General features: G+C 41.1%; 1 protein-coding gene across 2 annotated transcripts in view; it reads left to right on the top strand.

The window, feature by feature from the left end:
* toc (toucan) overlaps positions 1 to 6,752 on the top strand; it is a 494,668-nt gene extending 487,916 nt beyond the window's left edge. For both annotated transcript variants that reach the window (XM_065229539.1, XM_065229538.1), the window contains exon 10: positions 3,613 to 6,752. In XM_065229539.1, the coding sequence (XP_065085611.1) occupies positions 3,613 to 5,122 (1,510 nt within the window). In that variant the 3' untranslated portion in view covers positions 5,123 to 6,752. The remainder of the gene's footprint in view (positions 1 to 3,612) is intronic.
* The last annotated feature ends 7,827 nt before the right edge of the window (positions 6,753 to 14,579 follow it).

The raw sequence follows: 14,579 nt of genomic DNA, 5'->3' as shown, positions 1-14,579 counted from the left end.
CGCTATTTTTTTTTGCTAGAAGTCATTTGAAGTTGATGTATAAGTCTTTTGTTGCCAAGTGAAAAGAAAGAGAATCTTTCGAAAACCGTGATGCGAGTTCAACTGTTTTTCTCTTGGCGTGACTCGTTATACACCGACTCTAATAAAATTGAGTCATAATAGACGCGAAATACAGCTCAATCGAACGTACGTTTCGTCGAGTACCGAACTTTTCAATCTCGGAGCACTTAATTTTATATGAAATGTTTGTTTAGTCTCATCCTTTATGTCAAAGATGGATTTCGTCACGCGTAAAATTAGGTATTTCTAAGTGTGTAGGGTATTTGAGACTTTCCCTGACCTCGATGGCTGCCATCTTCGACTCCAGAATGGCCTCGTTAATTTAATTTTCGTTTAATATAAAATAATATATTCTTACTACATATAATCTGGATGCCATCCCTACCAGTATTGTGCGGATACTATCCGAATACTATCGGATCGTCAGGTCGTGACAAGTCCAATGAGCCCCGAATTGAAGTGAAAGTTTTCGAGTCATTCATTGCGTCCAGTGTTGGAAAAGTTCGCGATATTTCACGAAGTTCACCAAGGGAAAAGTTCGCGAGTCATAGTGAGTTTTCGCGAACTTTTCCATCACTGATTGCGTCAATTGAAATAAGTCTTTGCTTCAAATGAAATGAGCTGAAACACTTGACGAACGAAACAAGTGATAGTCCAGTCATGTTTGAATGGAGGAATGTTCATCGTGACTCGATAACAAGAAACACGATGACTTACACCAAAATGATATTGCTCGAAATGAAGCGGTTCTGCGGAGAGATCATTTTCTTTTCTTGGTTTCGAAAATGCAGAACCCTGTGTAGGAATCGTTCACCTCGATGTGAAGAACAAACGGCTTATGATGACTGTCGATTAGATGAGCTCAACAAGGTTTGGTTCGTTTGCAAACGCCAAGTCAAGTGTATGACCATTCGAATTAAGCAGGCTGTTGAGCTGATGCAAACCGGAGGCAACCATAGATTCAACCAAAGCGATTTCCTGTTCAGTAGAAGCGTTGGACGGAAGCATGCTATTGACATCTTCATCATACGACCATACCAGCTGCGGTAGATTGTAATCTCCAACGATAACAAGCCTATCAGAATCCAAGGCACGTTCACAGAGTGCGTTGAGTACAATTCCGGTGGCGAGTTCGGATGGAGATAGATTCCACACACATAGATCGTCGCCTTGTGGAGTTCTAATCTAATCTAATCTATCACCAACACATCCAGTTCTTGAAAGCATCCTGGAAAATGATATATTTTTCTTGCCCATTTGATATATGTTTCACATCGACGATGCGTCACACATATCAAAACGGCCAGCCTACTGTGCAGCATTTAGGGGGCAAGATGATTCAGAAAACATCGTGCCCGTTTATCGAAGATTTAAACACAATGCTTCAGAATCCAATAAATGGATGAAACGTGGACATCTCGTACCGTACGTTCCGATTTTGGTAATTATATGATTGGTTGGTCGTTGGAAGCAACAAAGCTAGAAAGGTTAAGTGATGCTCCATTTTCTTCTGACGGTTGGGGCATGAGCACTAACTCTTGTCCTAGCCTTTTATGACTTATGGCTATAGCGCCATTACTCGCTTTCTGAATAGAGAAAAGGGAACCGAAAAAGAGAAGGACAAAGGGAAAAGGATTATGTGAAATCTATGAGCATAAACAATATTTTTGATTTGAAATATACAATATAGAAATGCATAACGGCGCGATGGTCGCTACCCAAGTCTTGTCACTATTATCAAGTCATAAAAAGTAACAAGGACTAAAATGTGATCTTTTAATTACTGGAAAATCTTGATTTCCCCGTTTGAAGTTGTCACGACTAAGGTTCGGTGGTAGGTCTTATACCAGTAACGCACCACAAAAAAGGTGATCTCCCAACGTTACTGGTTTGAAAAGATGAAAATTTACAAAATGGAATGAACTCACCAAGTTTAGCCAATTGAACCTGAAGGCTGCCTGACATGTGTTGATGTAGAAGTCCAAATTGTAGACGAAGCTTGACGAATATCAACATGACCTAGTCCGGTTTATGGTAGTTAGGCGGAATGTCTTCCTTCGATTTGAGATAAACAAATGTTCGGATGAATGTAGTCGATTTTTGATGTGCATTGGCAAGCCTTTTCGTGGCCGATAGTCAGGTTCAACGCTTCGACTCAACGAATGATGGAACTAATGATGAGACGCCTCGTGGAGGTTCTACTTAGCTTCGGAACAGCTTCTCAGCGGCAAATAATATGGACCTAGAATGAGGAACTAAAAATTGTCTTCTGGGCATGGATATGGCCAGATCAACAACCGATTATAGATTTAAAAAAAACTCCACGGAAAAAAACAAACGTCAGGTTCGAACACACGCACAGCCTACTATCATAGCTCGTCGCCTTATGGAGTTTAACACAAACAGCGACTTATTACCACAATTTATGAGCTCCTCTGAACTGCAGTTGAACTCCACCACCACGCTGAAGGTTGCTAGAAGTTGCACTGCGATCACAGCGAAATACCGAGTAGTTGGCAGCGAACTCAGAGCTAGCGACCTCAGGACGAAGCCAAATCTCTGTGAGTACTATTACGTCGCCTTCACAGGCAGAAAGTTCCAGAAAGAGCTCGTTAGTTTTAGTGCGGATACCTACCTCTTACATTTTGGTAATACACCGTTAAGTATTGCAGAAAGGTTTCGAATTGTGGGTCCTGTCTCGGATTTTGTTAGAACGGTTGCTTAAAAAAAACCTTTCTGGGAATGCTCCTTTCTTCAAACTCTCTAAACGATATCTCACTGAGCCAAGTGGAATCCAACATAGCTTTCTGCTTCAACTGTATAGGCATCCCTACTTTGTACGACACAAAGTTCAAATATCGCAAATTCCCTTGTAGGAACTAGCTTCACGATTTTCAAATCAGTGGATCCTAGTCGTTGTCGTACTAATTATGCTACACAGTCGTCAAGACAAGAGTTTCGAAGGCTCTATACAGATATAGGGGAAATGGCTCTAATATTGGCCTATGGATCTAAGATTGGCCCCATCGCTAAAAATCTGCTATTTATCAATTTTATCTAGATGAAAGCGTCATTGGGACGGTACTTAAGGATATTTTTGGTCGCTATTGAAAATTTTGTCGATTGCTGAATTTATGCATGGGCTCAAATTAGGGGCACTTAGGCCGACATTACATCCATTACCCCTGTATTAATATTCATGTTTTTGTAATTTGTACTCTAAATTATTTTTTTTAACAAAAATGCCAAATTTTAGCAAAAATGAGAATGATTGCCTATAACAAACACTTGTGGAAAGTTTCATGCAAATCGAAAAACAATACTAAAGTAATTAAACAATTTCTACTATCATCGAAGCCTACAGGAGAATTTGCACTGAAATTGAAAGAACTCTGATACCGGAATCCAGATAAGTCCGGAGAATAGTTACGTTTGATTTCGTTATATCTCGGGATGCAAAATTCCAGATTTCCCGCATCTGAACATAACATCTTGTATAACATATGGTGAAACCAGTTCCATAACATTTCTTCCATCCTTCCACCCTTCCAGGGATCTCCAGCAGAAGCTGAAGCTACTCCAGGACAACCTGAAGCAGGAAACCAAATCCAAGAGCCGCCTGTCCCAGCACAACGAGGAACTCCAGTGGAAGCTGAAGCAGAACTCCGAAAAATTCTCCCACGTGTACGCCGAGCTGTCCAAGAGCTACCACGAGAATTCCAGCTTCATGAACGCAACGCGCCTTAGCTTGGACCAAACGGCGACCAGCACCATCGCCCACTACCAGCTGAACCACAGCCGATCCAGCGGTGGCTCGGAACGGGTATTCGAGATGGACGACCTATCGCCGCCGACTTCCCCCGTCATCAAGGGGGTGGTCGAAAAGAGCGACTCGGTGTCCTGGGTACTGGAAATGGACGACGAACCGCCGGAGATTACGGCCTCTCGGATGGTTCGCCGGGCAGGATCGTTTCGATCTTCGATCGGTACCGGCAGTCAGGATGTCAAGCGACAGCGATGTTTCAACAATCCAATCAACGGGATTCAACAGTCCAGCTCGGTAGGATCGATTCTGAAGCAGCAGGATGTTTCACCGGCCAAGACGATGGGAGGACCACCTGGTACTCCGAGACTGAGATCCAAGTCGGTTAGCATTAAGGCGGCAACCGAACCACCAAAGAAGATTGTCCGCTCGAACTCCGGTGCTTCATCGTCGGCGGTTTCCAAGCCCATCCGGATGGCGGAGATGCCACTCTCGTGGAAGGAACCGCCGCTGTACAGTAGCTCACCGTACGCTCACAAGAGGTTTCTGAACGAACGGCTGGAGAACGGCGGGGCCAGTAAGTCGTTTCGGGAGGGGAAGGATTTATTTCTAGAAGAGACGGAATTTCTAGGGGACATGGGAGGCGAAAGCCCGTTCAGCAGGAGCCGAGTGGGATCGTTCGGGGAGGTTTCCGCGGAGGGAGCTTCAGAGCAACCGGCAGAGTTTTTTCATCGAGACAAGACCCCAAACTTTAAGAAAAGCAAAGAGAACCGTGGTCTAATAACATGTGATACGACAGCGCTGACCGAGTCCGGGGGTGACACGCCAGCGCTCAAGAAACGACGTGAATTCGCACGCAAAAATCTTGCCGGGAAGAGTAGCTCGTTACCAAAGGAAGCGGCCGGAGAGGCGTTGGTATCCGGTTCGAACTCGGACGATGAGGCATCGTCCTCGTCTTGTCTGTCGGATGACCTCTCGTCCGGGGGAAGCAGCACTAGTAGCAGCAGCAACAGCAGTAGCGGTTCTTCCAGCACTGGAGGAGCGTCGTCTCCCTCCCGATCGTCGGGCGATGGGAGGGAGGCTCTGGTAGAACTGGAAGAAAGCGAGCAAGTGTGCGGTGCTGCCAGTGGTTCCGGAGGCGATCGACGGCGGCGACGTTCGTCCACCATTTCCATCGAGGATGCACTGATGCAGAAAATCGTAGCTAGTCTGAACGGAACCATTGCCAACGAGGGCAACGAGACGCCCATGGAGGTCAGCTGGTCCGAGGACGGGGATCCGACCGAGTCGATCGTATGACAAGACGATGATAGCTTTTAAATGTTACGGAAGAGGAAAGATGAAAACTCGTTTCTGTTGAGTCCAAATGCTGCTGACGACTTCAATGGCTCGAAAATCGGCGAAGATCCTGATTTTTTACGATAGGTTCTGTTTTTTTTTTACATAGTTAGTCAGGTTATTCAGTTGTTAAATGTATAATTTGCTGTATTTATATGTGAAAGTCAGTAAAGGAATGGTTTGGGTCGAGCAGAGGGAGAGAAGGATTTGAGTTTCGAATGAGAATGAAAGTTTGGTTCTTTGTTTTTTTTTCAGTTTGTTCATTTTTAACGAGTATTTGTTCGATGGCATGTTTGAGTTTGTGTTTAAAATCCAACTAATGGAAGCAGCAGATAATAATCAATACTTGAAACAGTCAGTCACAGAGAGAAAGAGAAAGAGAAAAGAAGAAGGTTTAGTAATTTGGTGTCCTTGTAACTATTAGTCGATATAAGACAGAGGAGAAAGAAGGAAGGATGTGTTATTAGAAGAGTAAGTAATTTTGGTCGACCTTCTGATCGGAAAGTCGGCGTTCGAAAATAATACAAGAAATGCAAGAACTCGCGAAAGCGAAGCAGAAATTGTCCTTTGGCAGAAGAAATATTTAATTGTTACTAGACTTATAAGCAAGAGAGATTTAATGCAGAATGTAAAAACTCGTCGAAAATAATAAAAATCAAAAAGCTTCTAGCAATTTGACCCCATTTGTGTATAAAACTATAATAATCTTTAAGACAAGCAACCGAGAGATGATTTGTGAAGAAGGCACCGCGGAAAATTTTGGACCAGACATTGATCCCTTCGATTACGAATGATTGAAAACGAAAAAAAAAACAAAACAGAATTGGTGCTCATTTGGAAATTGCGCATTCGCTGCGGCATTCAAAGTGCTGTCGCCGAACAGTTTGTCACATATTGTGTAGTAGTTTGTAGTGGAAGTTTACTAAAAAAATAAAATACACAATAAAGGATTATGCTTAACCCAATTTGGAATCTTTGGATGAGGAATAATCAAACTACATTTTTAATTAGAGCAGGAGTCGTTCGAGACGAGCTAACTCTGTAGGTACGTGAGACTATATTGGAACCAATTTGTAGCGTTTTATCTAACTACCAGAAATACTTTTCCATTTACATTACACAGCAGAGAGAATGTTTATTTTTTGTTTCAACCTTATTCTCAGATTGCTATCAATGTTCAAAATAATACCGAGTTGATGACTTAATGCAACTGCCTTGCAATGGCTTTAATCATTTTTTTTTACCACCAGCAAAGAGGCAGTGAGAATGGCAACTCGTTGCAAATTTTGTTCTTCAGTTCGATGAGAGACGGAACTTGTGAAAATGAAAGATGGAAACTAGCAAAGAGCAGGTTGAAGGGAGAAATGATTTGTTTATTTACAAAAAAAAAACTAGTAGATCTAAAAATACAGCAGCAGCAGCGGCTCTGATGTACGATATTATCGCATTGAAAATGATGAAGAGAAGCTGAACGTAATACAGAGATACACACATACACATTCAACTAGCAGTTTATGCAAACAGAAATGAAATTTAAGAGAAATAATTGAAAACAGTGACACACAATAAACTGAAAATATGGACATATTAAGTTTGATGGGCGTCTATTAATTGCATCCGAAATACCTTATCTACATGCTTGGGATACACAGTTTTCAACACCAACTGCTCATTTGTTAACAGCTTTTCACTCAGATGTTGAAATTAGGTTTTCTTTGAAGGAATTCATAGAGTAGGATCATAGTTTACTGTAGACATGCCAAGAGTAGTTAAATCTTAACTTTTGAATCAACACGATTGAATTTATAAACTGAAAGCACGGGATATGTAGCAAGCATTTCTCACTTCATTTTGGCAACGCAAAAACAAATACAGCTGATTACTAGAACTGAAACCTACTATTTTTTACGTATCTATAGCAAGCTTAAACTCTATTCTATTGTTCAAAAAGAAGTGTATTTCGTCTACTGTGGGCAAAGTTATTAGCAAATGAGCAGCACGTGACCAAAAATGTGTATGCCAAGCATGCTTATCTACGAAGTGAAACTTAAATTTTAACGTTCATTTCATTTCGTTTTTCATCGTCAATGTTACCTATCTTCGTTTTCTGATAAACTTCCCGGATTTGCTAATGCAACGGTCTTTAAAATGTAGTATGGGCGTACCACGTGTCGCTTTGAAATATTTCAAGCTTGCACTGAAAGTACACACGGACGATGAGCTGAACTCAAAATTGAGTTGAATTCAACTCAGTTTTGAAAAAAGTGAATTTGCTGTGTGAGTAACATTTTCCGAGCTTTTCCAGGGAAAACTTCCCGAATATGAGGAAAATCGGCGAAAATTTTACTCAGTCTAGGAGTATATCTCTCTCAGTTTTCCTCATAATCGAAAAGATTTTCCTGGAAAATCGATGAAAATTTTACTCAGTCCTTGAAATTTTCATTATTATACTCCTAGACTGATCAATATTTTCGTCGATTTTCCTCATATTCCAGCAGTAGATTTTGATGAAAAGCGAGAAACATTTTATTCAGTCTATGAGTAGCCTACGTGTTTGTGATTTTGAGTGAAAAACCACTGAATTTTGAGTTGATCACATCGGCCGTGAAGGTATATTGTCTCGGCTTTGACTTGTGACAGCACGGCAGATGAATCTAAACCATATTTGAGTATTGTTCACTCAAATTTGCAAACACGTAGGTCCCTCATAGATCATGAGGTCATGATGAGATCTACTCGTAGGAAACCTAGGTCGTAAGTCGTAGGATTGATTCGTAAGTCATAGTGAGTAAGTCGTAGGAAAAATGTACCCCTCTTATATCTAGCTGTGTTTCCGGTTCTGCGATCTCCACACTAGCCACTTCATGTCCATGCATCCGTCCTGCCAACTACCAGCAGGTTTATGCCGCCACCTGCTCTTCCTCGGATCCGGGACACCCTAAAACAGGCACTGAGGAAGCTTCCGAACCTCCCGACCCAGTCGCGCTTGCTGCAGACATCCGCCATCGTCATCGTCCCGGTCCTGTGGTCGGTGATGGTATCGGGGGCTTCCGGCCTGCAACCTCAGGCGAGTATGTTAGCGATTCCGAGCTTTCGGTACCTGATGTCCTTTCGATTTCTAGATCCCGTGATTGCTCCTCGAATGGTCTCCGGATCTACTACAAAAACGTGCGTGGGCTGAGGACTAAAATCGACTCGTTTTTCCTGGCTGTTGCGGAGGCCGAATATGATTTGATTGTGCTGACGGAAACGTGGCTGGACGACCGAATTTACTCATCGCAACTTTTCGGGTCACTCTATTCCGTCTTCAGAACTGACCGGTCTGCCCTAAACAGTCAAAAATCGCGCGGTGGCGGAGTCCTGATTGCAGTATCTACTAGACTAGCCAGCTACGTAAGTACGTCACCCATTTCCAGTCAACTGGAACAGCTGTGGATTGTCGTAGAACTTCCACAAAGCATGCTTAGTGTAGGCGCAATCTACCTGCCTCCCGACCGCAAAAACGACTGCACGATCATCCGTGAGCATGTGGAATCGTTAGGATCAATTTCGTCACAATTAAGTCCCTGCTCTCCCGCTTTCGTATTTGGTGACTACAATCAAGCTGGTCTGCAGTGGCGCTTTACAGACAGTGGCACACCATTAATTGATCCACTGCTTTCGCATATGCCGGTTGCTTGCTGTGCTCTTTTGGACGGTTTTAACTTTTACGGCTTCACACAAGTGAATACTTTTCCGAACCGAAATGGACGTTTGCTAGATCTTGTCCTGGCAAATGATTCCGCACTACCGGGCACTTCTGTTTCCTTGCCGGTCGAGCCACTGATTGATCTAGATGCCGATCATCCCGCTCTCGTCGTGTCATTTAGTTTACCTGCGTCGATTCTTTTTACGCCGTCATCTGAGTGCTACTCTTTGGAATTTCGCCGGGCCGATTATGTTGCATTGAACAATGCGCTTGCGGAAATTGATTGGCAATTTATCGAAACTGCCGCTAGCGTGAATGATGCAGTGGATTTTTTCAGTGCTGCACTTCAAGATGCTATTTTCCGCATTGTCCCAGCTCGACGACCTCCGCTAAAGCCTGCATGGTCTAACCCACGCCTACGCGTGCTAAAACGTCAACGCTCTGCCGCCCTCCGAAAGTATTGTAACTCTCGCTCGCCGTACTACAAACGACTGTTCAATTTTGCGAGTCGTAGTTTTCGAAATTACAATCGTTTTCTCTATAATCGACACGTGAGACGCACGGAAGCGAACCTTCGCACGAATCCGAAAAGTTTTTGGTCGTTTGTCAACTCAAAACGGAAGGAATCCGGGTTGCCTTGTTCCATGTTTCTCGGGAATGACTCGGCTAATAGTGAAAGAGAAAAATGCGACTTGTTTGCTCGTCATTTCAAGCAAGTGTTCAACGATTTCTCCGCTTCGCCAACACAAGTGCTGGATGTTGCTGTTGGGATGCCACGTGATGTGTTTAGCCGCAACACGCAAATTGAAGCTCTCGTTCGTCTCCGGACCTGACGGCATTCCGTCATCAGTTCTAAAACGTTGTGTAGCCAATCTCTGCCTTCCACTTGCGAGGCTATTCAATCTCTCGGCACAGCAATGTGAGTTCCCCTACCGCTGGAAACTTTCTTATCTGTTCCCAGTGCACAAAAAAGGAGATAAACGGAATGTCATAAATTATCGTGGAATCACCTCCCTGTGTGCCTGCTCAAAACTGTTCGAGATTATCATAAATGGTGCTCTGTTCGCACGCTGCAAAAATTATATCGATACAGAACAACACGGTTTCTACCCGAAGCGCTCCGTGTCCACGAACCTGGTGCAGTTCACTTCTAACTGTCTGCGATGCATGGATTCAGGATGGCAAGTCGATACTGCGCATATGGATCTAAAAGCTGCATTTGACACGGTGGACCATAATATCTTGCTGGCCAAGCTGGAGATACTTGGCATCTCGTCAACTGCTGTGGATTTGTTCAGATCTTACTTGGTGAATCGCTATGTACATGTCAAGATTGGCGCGTCGGAATCGGAAGTTTTCTCAAACAACTCGGGCGTCCCGCAAGGCAGTAACCTAGGACCGCTACTATTTTCGATCTTTTTAAACGATGTCGCCTTGCTGATACCATCAGGATGCCGCGTTTTCTATGCAGACGATACGAAAATCTACAAAATTATTAAAAGCCTCTCGGACTGCTGGGATCTCCAGAATATGTTAGGTATTTTTTCTGACTGGTGCTCAAGAAATTTGATGAGTCTGAGCATAGAAAAATGTAACATTATTTCCTATCACCGAAAAATCGAACCAATCATGTTTGACTATGTTCTCTACGGAAGCTGTCTTGCCGAGCACATAAAGGATCTCGGCGTTACCTTGGACTGTAGACTCACTTTCAGAATCCACTACAATGACATCATCTCCAGAGCTAATCGTCAATTGGGCTTTATTTTCAAAATTGCCGACGAGTTTCGTGACCCGCTATGTCTCAGGTCACTTTACTGCTCGCTTGTGCGATTCTTATTGGAGTCAAGTTCAGTTGTTTGGTGCCCTTTCCATGCTAGCTGGATCACTAGAATTGAATCCGTTCAACGCAAGTTTGTGAGATATGCTCTTCGTTTCCTCAACTGGCGTGACCCAACGAACTTGCCACCGTACGAGGAGCGTTGCCGTCTCCTGGGAATCGAGCCATTAGAGGTGAGACGGACGGTCGCTCAAGCTATGTTCGCTGAAAAGCTGCTTACAGGTGACATTGACTGCCCAACACTGCTGTCAAAGCTAAATATGTATGTCCCTGAGAACCGGAGCCGGAATTATACACAACACGAGCCAATTCGAGCAATCAGCCGGCAAATCAACAACTTTTTTTATGTGTTCGACTTCAATGTATCAGCTGACGTGTTTCGTCATCGACTACTTGGCCTTTTCCGTACCGTTGACCGTAACTATTTAGTTTAAGTTTTATTCATTTAGACAGTAATTGTCAGTTGAATTTTTCAATAAACAATAAAAAAACAATATCTCAGCTGTTAGTTGATATGATGATGAAAAATTACTGGCATACGTTGCACTTTAAACGTACTATGTGAATGGAATCAAAGATCTGTTTAATGAATGACAGGTTTGTCAGAAAACCACGCAAGACAAGTTATTTCATGAAACAGCTGGTATATATGAACACTACCAAAATTAACGATTTAACTGGTGCAAGTTATTGTTTACATCCTTTTTCTATCGGCTCGATAGCTCAAAATGTTGTTTATTAGAAAACAAGTAGTTATTTGCAACAATACTATTTTAGTCCCAATATTTCAAAGGGGCGTAATTCTTTGTAAAGAATTGTTTTGGCCGTCGATTGCTCTCAAATAAAAGCCCACCAATCCAAATTAACAATGCTAGCTGGTTGAGAAAACATTCATCTACCTGTCGGTGTGATTAACTTTCATGAGTGAGCTCTTATTCGTAAAAAATCGACGGCTAAAGTCATTGTTCACAAATGTAATTACGTCCATTTGAATTGATGGCACTGATTTGTTATTCTAATGGCGGTAAGCTCCAACTTGGATTAACTTTTAATTCCGTCCCTGTTTTGATGATCTGCAAAATGTTTGCGTATAGTCGTGTTGATTAAATCTGATGTTGATATCAATGTGGCCGGACATTTTTGATCGGGATTTCATCCGAGGATAATACCGGTTGGAGCGTACCACCATAAGTGGGGCATGTGCCCTGTGAATTGTAGTGTTGAAAGCATAACCATCAGGCGTGAACAATTACAATTCAATAGAGGAAGAACATATATAAAGCCTAAATATATGCTTCCTTGGCAAGACATTAGATTGGGAATATTGCAGTAGGTCGGCCTCGATTATCCGGAGTATCGATCCGAATAATCAAATCCTCCGGATAATCGAATCACAAAAAAAAAACAAATCTGCCCCTCCTCTTAGCTACATGCAATATTGTTAAAATAATCATATTGTTTATTATAATACTAAATTATTTCAAAATTTGAAATAATTTAGTATTATAATAAACAATATGATTATTTTAACAATATTGCATGTAGCTAAGAGGAGGGGCAGATTTGACATTTAATGTCTGCATAAAAACTAAAAAAAAAAAAAACGCGAAAAAAAAATACTCCGGATAATCGAGTTTAAAATTCCGGATAATTGAACCCCAGATAATCGAGTCTCCGGATAATCGAGTCTGACCGGTATATCGAAAACTGGTTTTTTTGGTATTTCTAATTTGACGAATTGGGTTGTTTAGGGGTATTGAGGTAAATACATATTTGTTATCTGTATTAAAAATGGAACCGAAATCCAAAATTTCATCAATTTTCGTACACTGGAACTATTTTAAATTTTTTTATCTAGTTTCCACTCAATCGCGTTAGCTTTACGGAGCCTAAATAAGTACGATTAGCACCCCTTTGTGAGTCTTTGTATGGGAGCCAGCTGAATAGATTTAGAGTCAACGATCGAAGATTTAAATCTTGATTTAAAAATCGAAATGAATGTCTACGGGATCGAAAAGAAATATCGTTGTGCTCAGAATTCGAAGTTCTATCAGATGATGTATGAAAATCGGTATATTTTTCGAAGGTAAACAACCAAATTTAAACAAGAATTTAGCATATTAATTGCAGAAACTTGCCAGTAGCCTAATACAACATTAAGATGGTATTACACTTAAATATCAGTTCACTTTGTGGATTAGGCATGGGTATGGGCAATTTAATCCCATGTCTCCTACTAATAGACTGTGTGCAACCTCTGTCGATTTTCCACAAATTCGAAAAGGGAATTTTTTTAATTGTCTTGCAAAATGAGCCCAAGGGTCACAGAATTTCATGAATTTTTGGCCATGGTTATATGAACGAAAAAAAAATCTGGGTAGTTAACTTCCCGAAAAATTTTAGTTGGAGTTTTCGGATTTATTTTATTTATTTATTTATTTCGTCAACCAACGTAGACTAGTACATATTAGAATACAGTTGTGTTTTCTTAAATTTATTTATTTATTTCTTCAACTTTGGACAAAAGGGTAAAAGTATAATTTTGTCTTCAATTAAAAATTAGCATTGTCAGCTTTCCTATTTTTTTATGAGTTATAATGCCTTATGGAGTAAAAATATTGTTTTAGTTTATGCCGAGACATTGTAAAGTCAATAGCTTCGCAGTATTGTTTGTAAGAGGCCACCATGCGGTTTAATGGCCCATATTTTGCATATTTTGTGCGATGATGTTTTATGGCAAATAAATTTCGATTTCGGAGTTGCCGAGTAGGTGCATGGAAATTTAATTTTGATAAAAGTTCTGTAGAGTCAATGCGCTGCGAAACGATATCGTTTACAAATGAAACCATTGCATATTCACGACGCTCTTTTAATGTTTGCATGTTTATAAGCATGCAGCGTGCTTCATATGATGGAAGAGGAAATTATGTCCAACCTAATTTACGAAGAGCGTATAATAGAAATTGTTTTTGTACGGATTCTAATCTAATCTTTTTTCGTGCGTGATTGAAAAAGGAGACCATACAATGGTGCAATATTCCAGTATTGACCTCACATAGGCAATATATAGTGTTTTAATTGTGTATGGGTCATGAAAGTTATAGCAAAAGCGCTTGATAAAGCCTAGCATGTTATTTGCCCTGTGAATAATTGTGTTGTAATGGTCTATGAAAGTTAGTTTAGAGTCTAAGATAATTTCTAAATCCCTAACTCTTTCACATTTTTCTACATTATGATTTCCTAGTGCAATTGAAATATTTGAAGTTGTTCTTTTCCTGCTAAATGATATTAAGTTACATTTTTTTACATTCAATTCTAGTAGACTTATTTTGCACCATATTTAGAATATGCGTATTTCATTCCGGAATATATTGATGTCTTCTTCATTTCTTATTTCCAAAAAGAGCTTCATGTCGTCGGCATAAATAAGCAATTTAAGTTTTTTGAGAATGAAAGAAATGTCATTTACGTATAGAATAAAAAGAAGAGGTCCCAAATGAGAGCCTTGGGGGACGCCTGAAGTGACTTGAATTGGACTCGATTTCTTTCCGTTGAATTTAATTATTTGTTGGCGGTTAGTTAAATATGATTCAAGCCATTTTAGGAGCCCTGACTCAATTCCAATTTTTTGCAATTTAAAAAGTAGCATTGGTATGTCTATGCGGTCAAATGCCTTGCTAAAGTCTGTATACAGAGCTTCTAAAGGGTGATACGGTCAAAATTTGGTCAATATCAACTTGACGTATTTCTTTCAATTTTGCATTTAAAAAACCTGAACACCCCTCATTTTGAAGGTGTGTGTGTGTGTAGAATGTTGCTCCTATTTTGATTTTGGAATTCACTCTTCAGTTGTCAAAATGCCGTCCAAGCAAGAAGAGCAGCGTATCAAA

Source organism: Ochlerotatus camptorhynchus, unplaced genomic scaffold, assembly GCF_037179485.1.
Source record: "Ochlerotatus camptorhynchus isolate MF236.1 unplaced genomic scaffold, CSIRO-AGI_Acam_v1.1 ptg000316l, whole genome shotgun sequence".
NCBI lineage: Eukaryota > Metazoa > Arthropoda > Insecta > Diptera > Culicidae > Ochlerotatus > Ochlerotatus camptorhynchus.
Note: the sequence above shows the minus strand (reverse complement) of the source record. Positions and strands in the feature narration are given on the sequence as shown.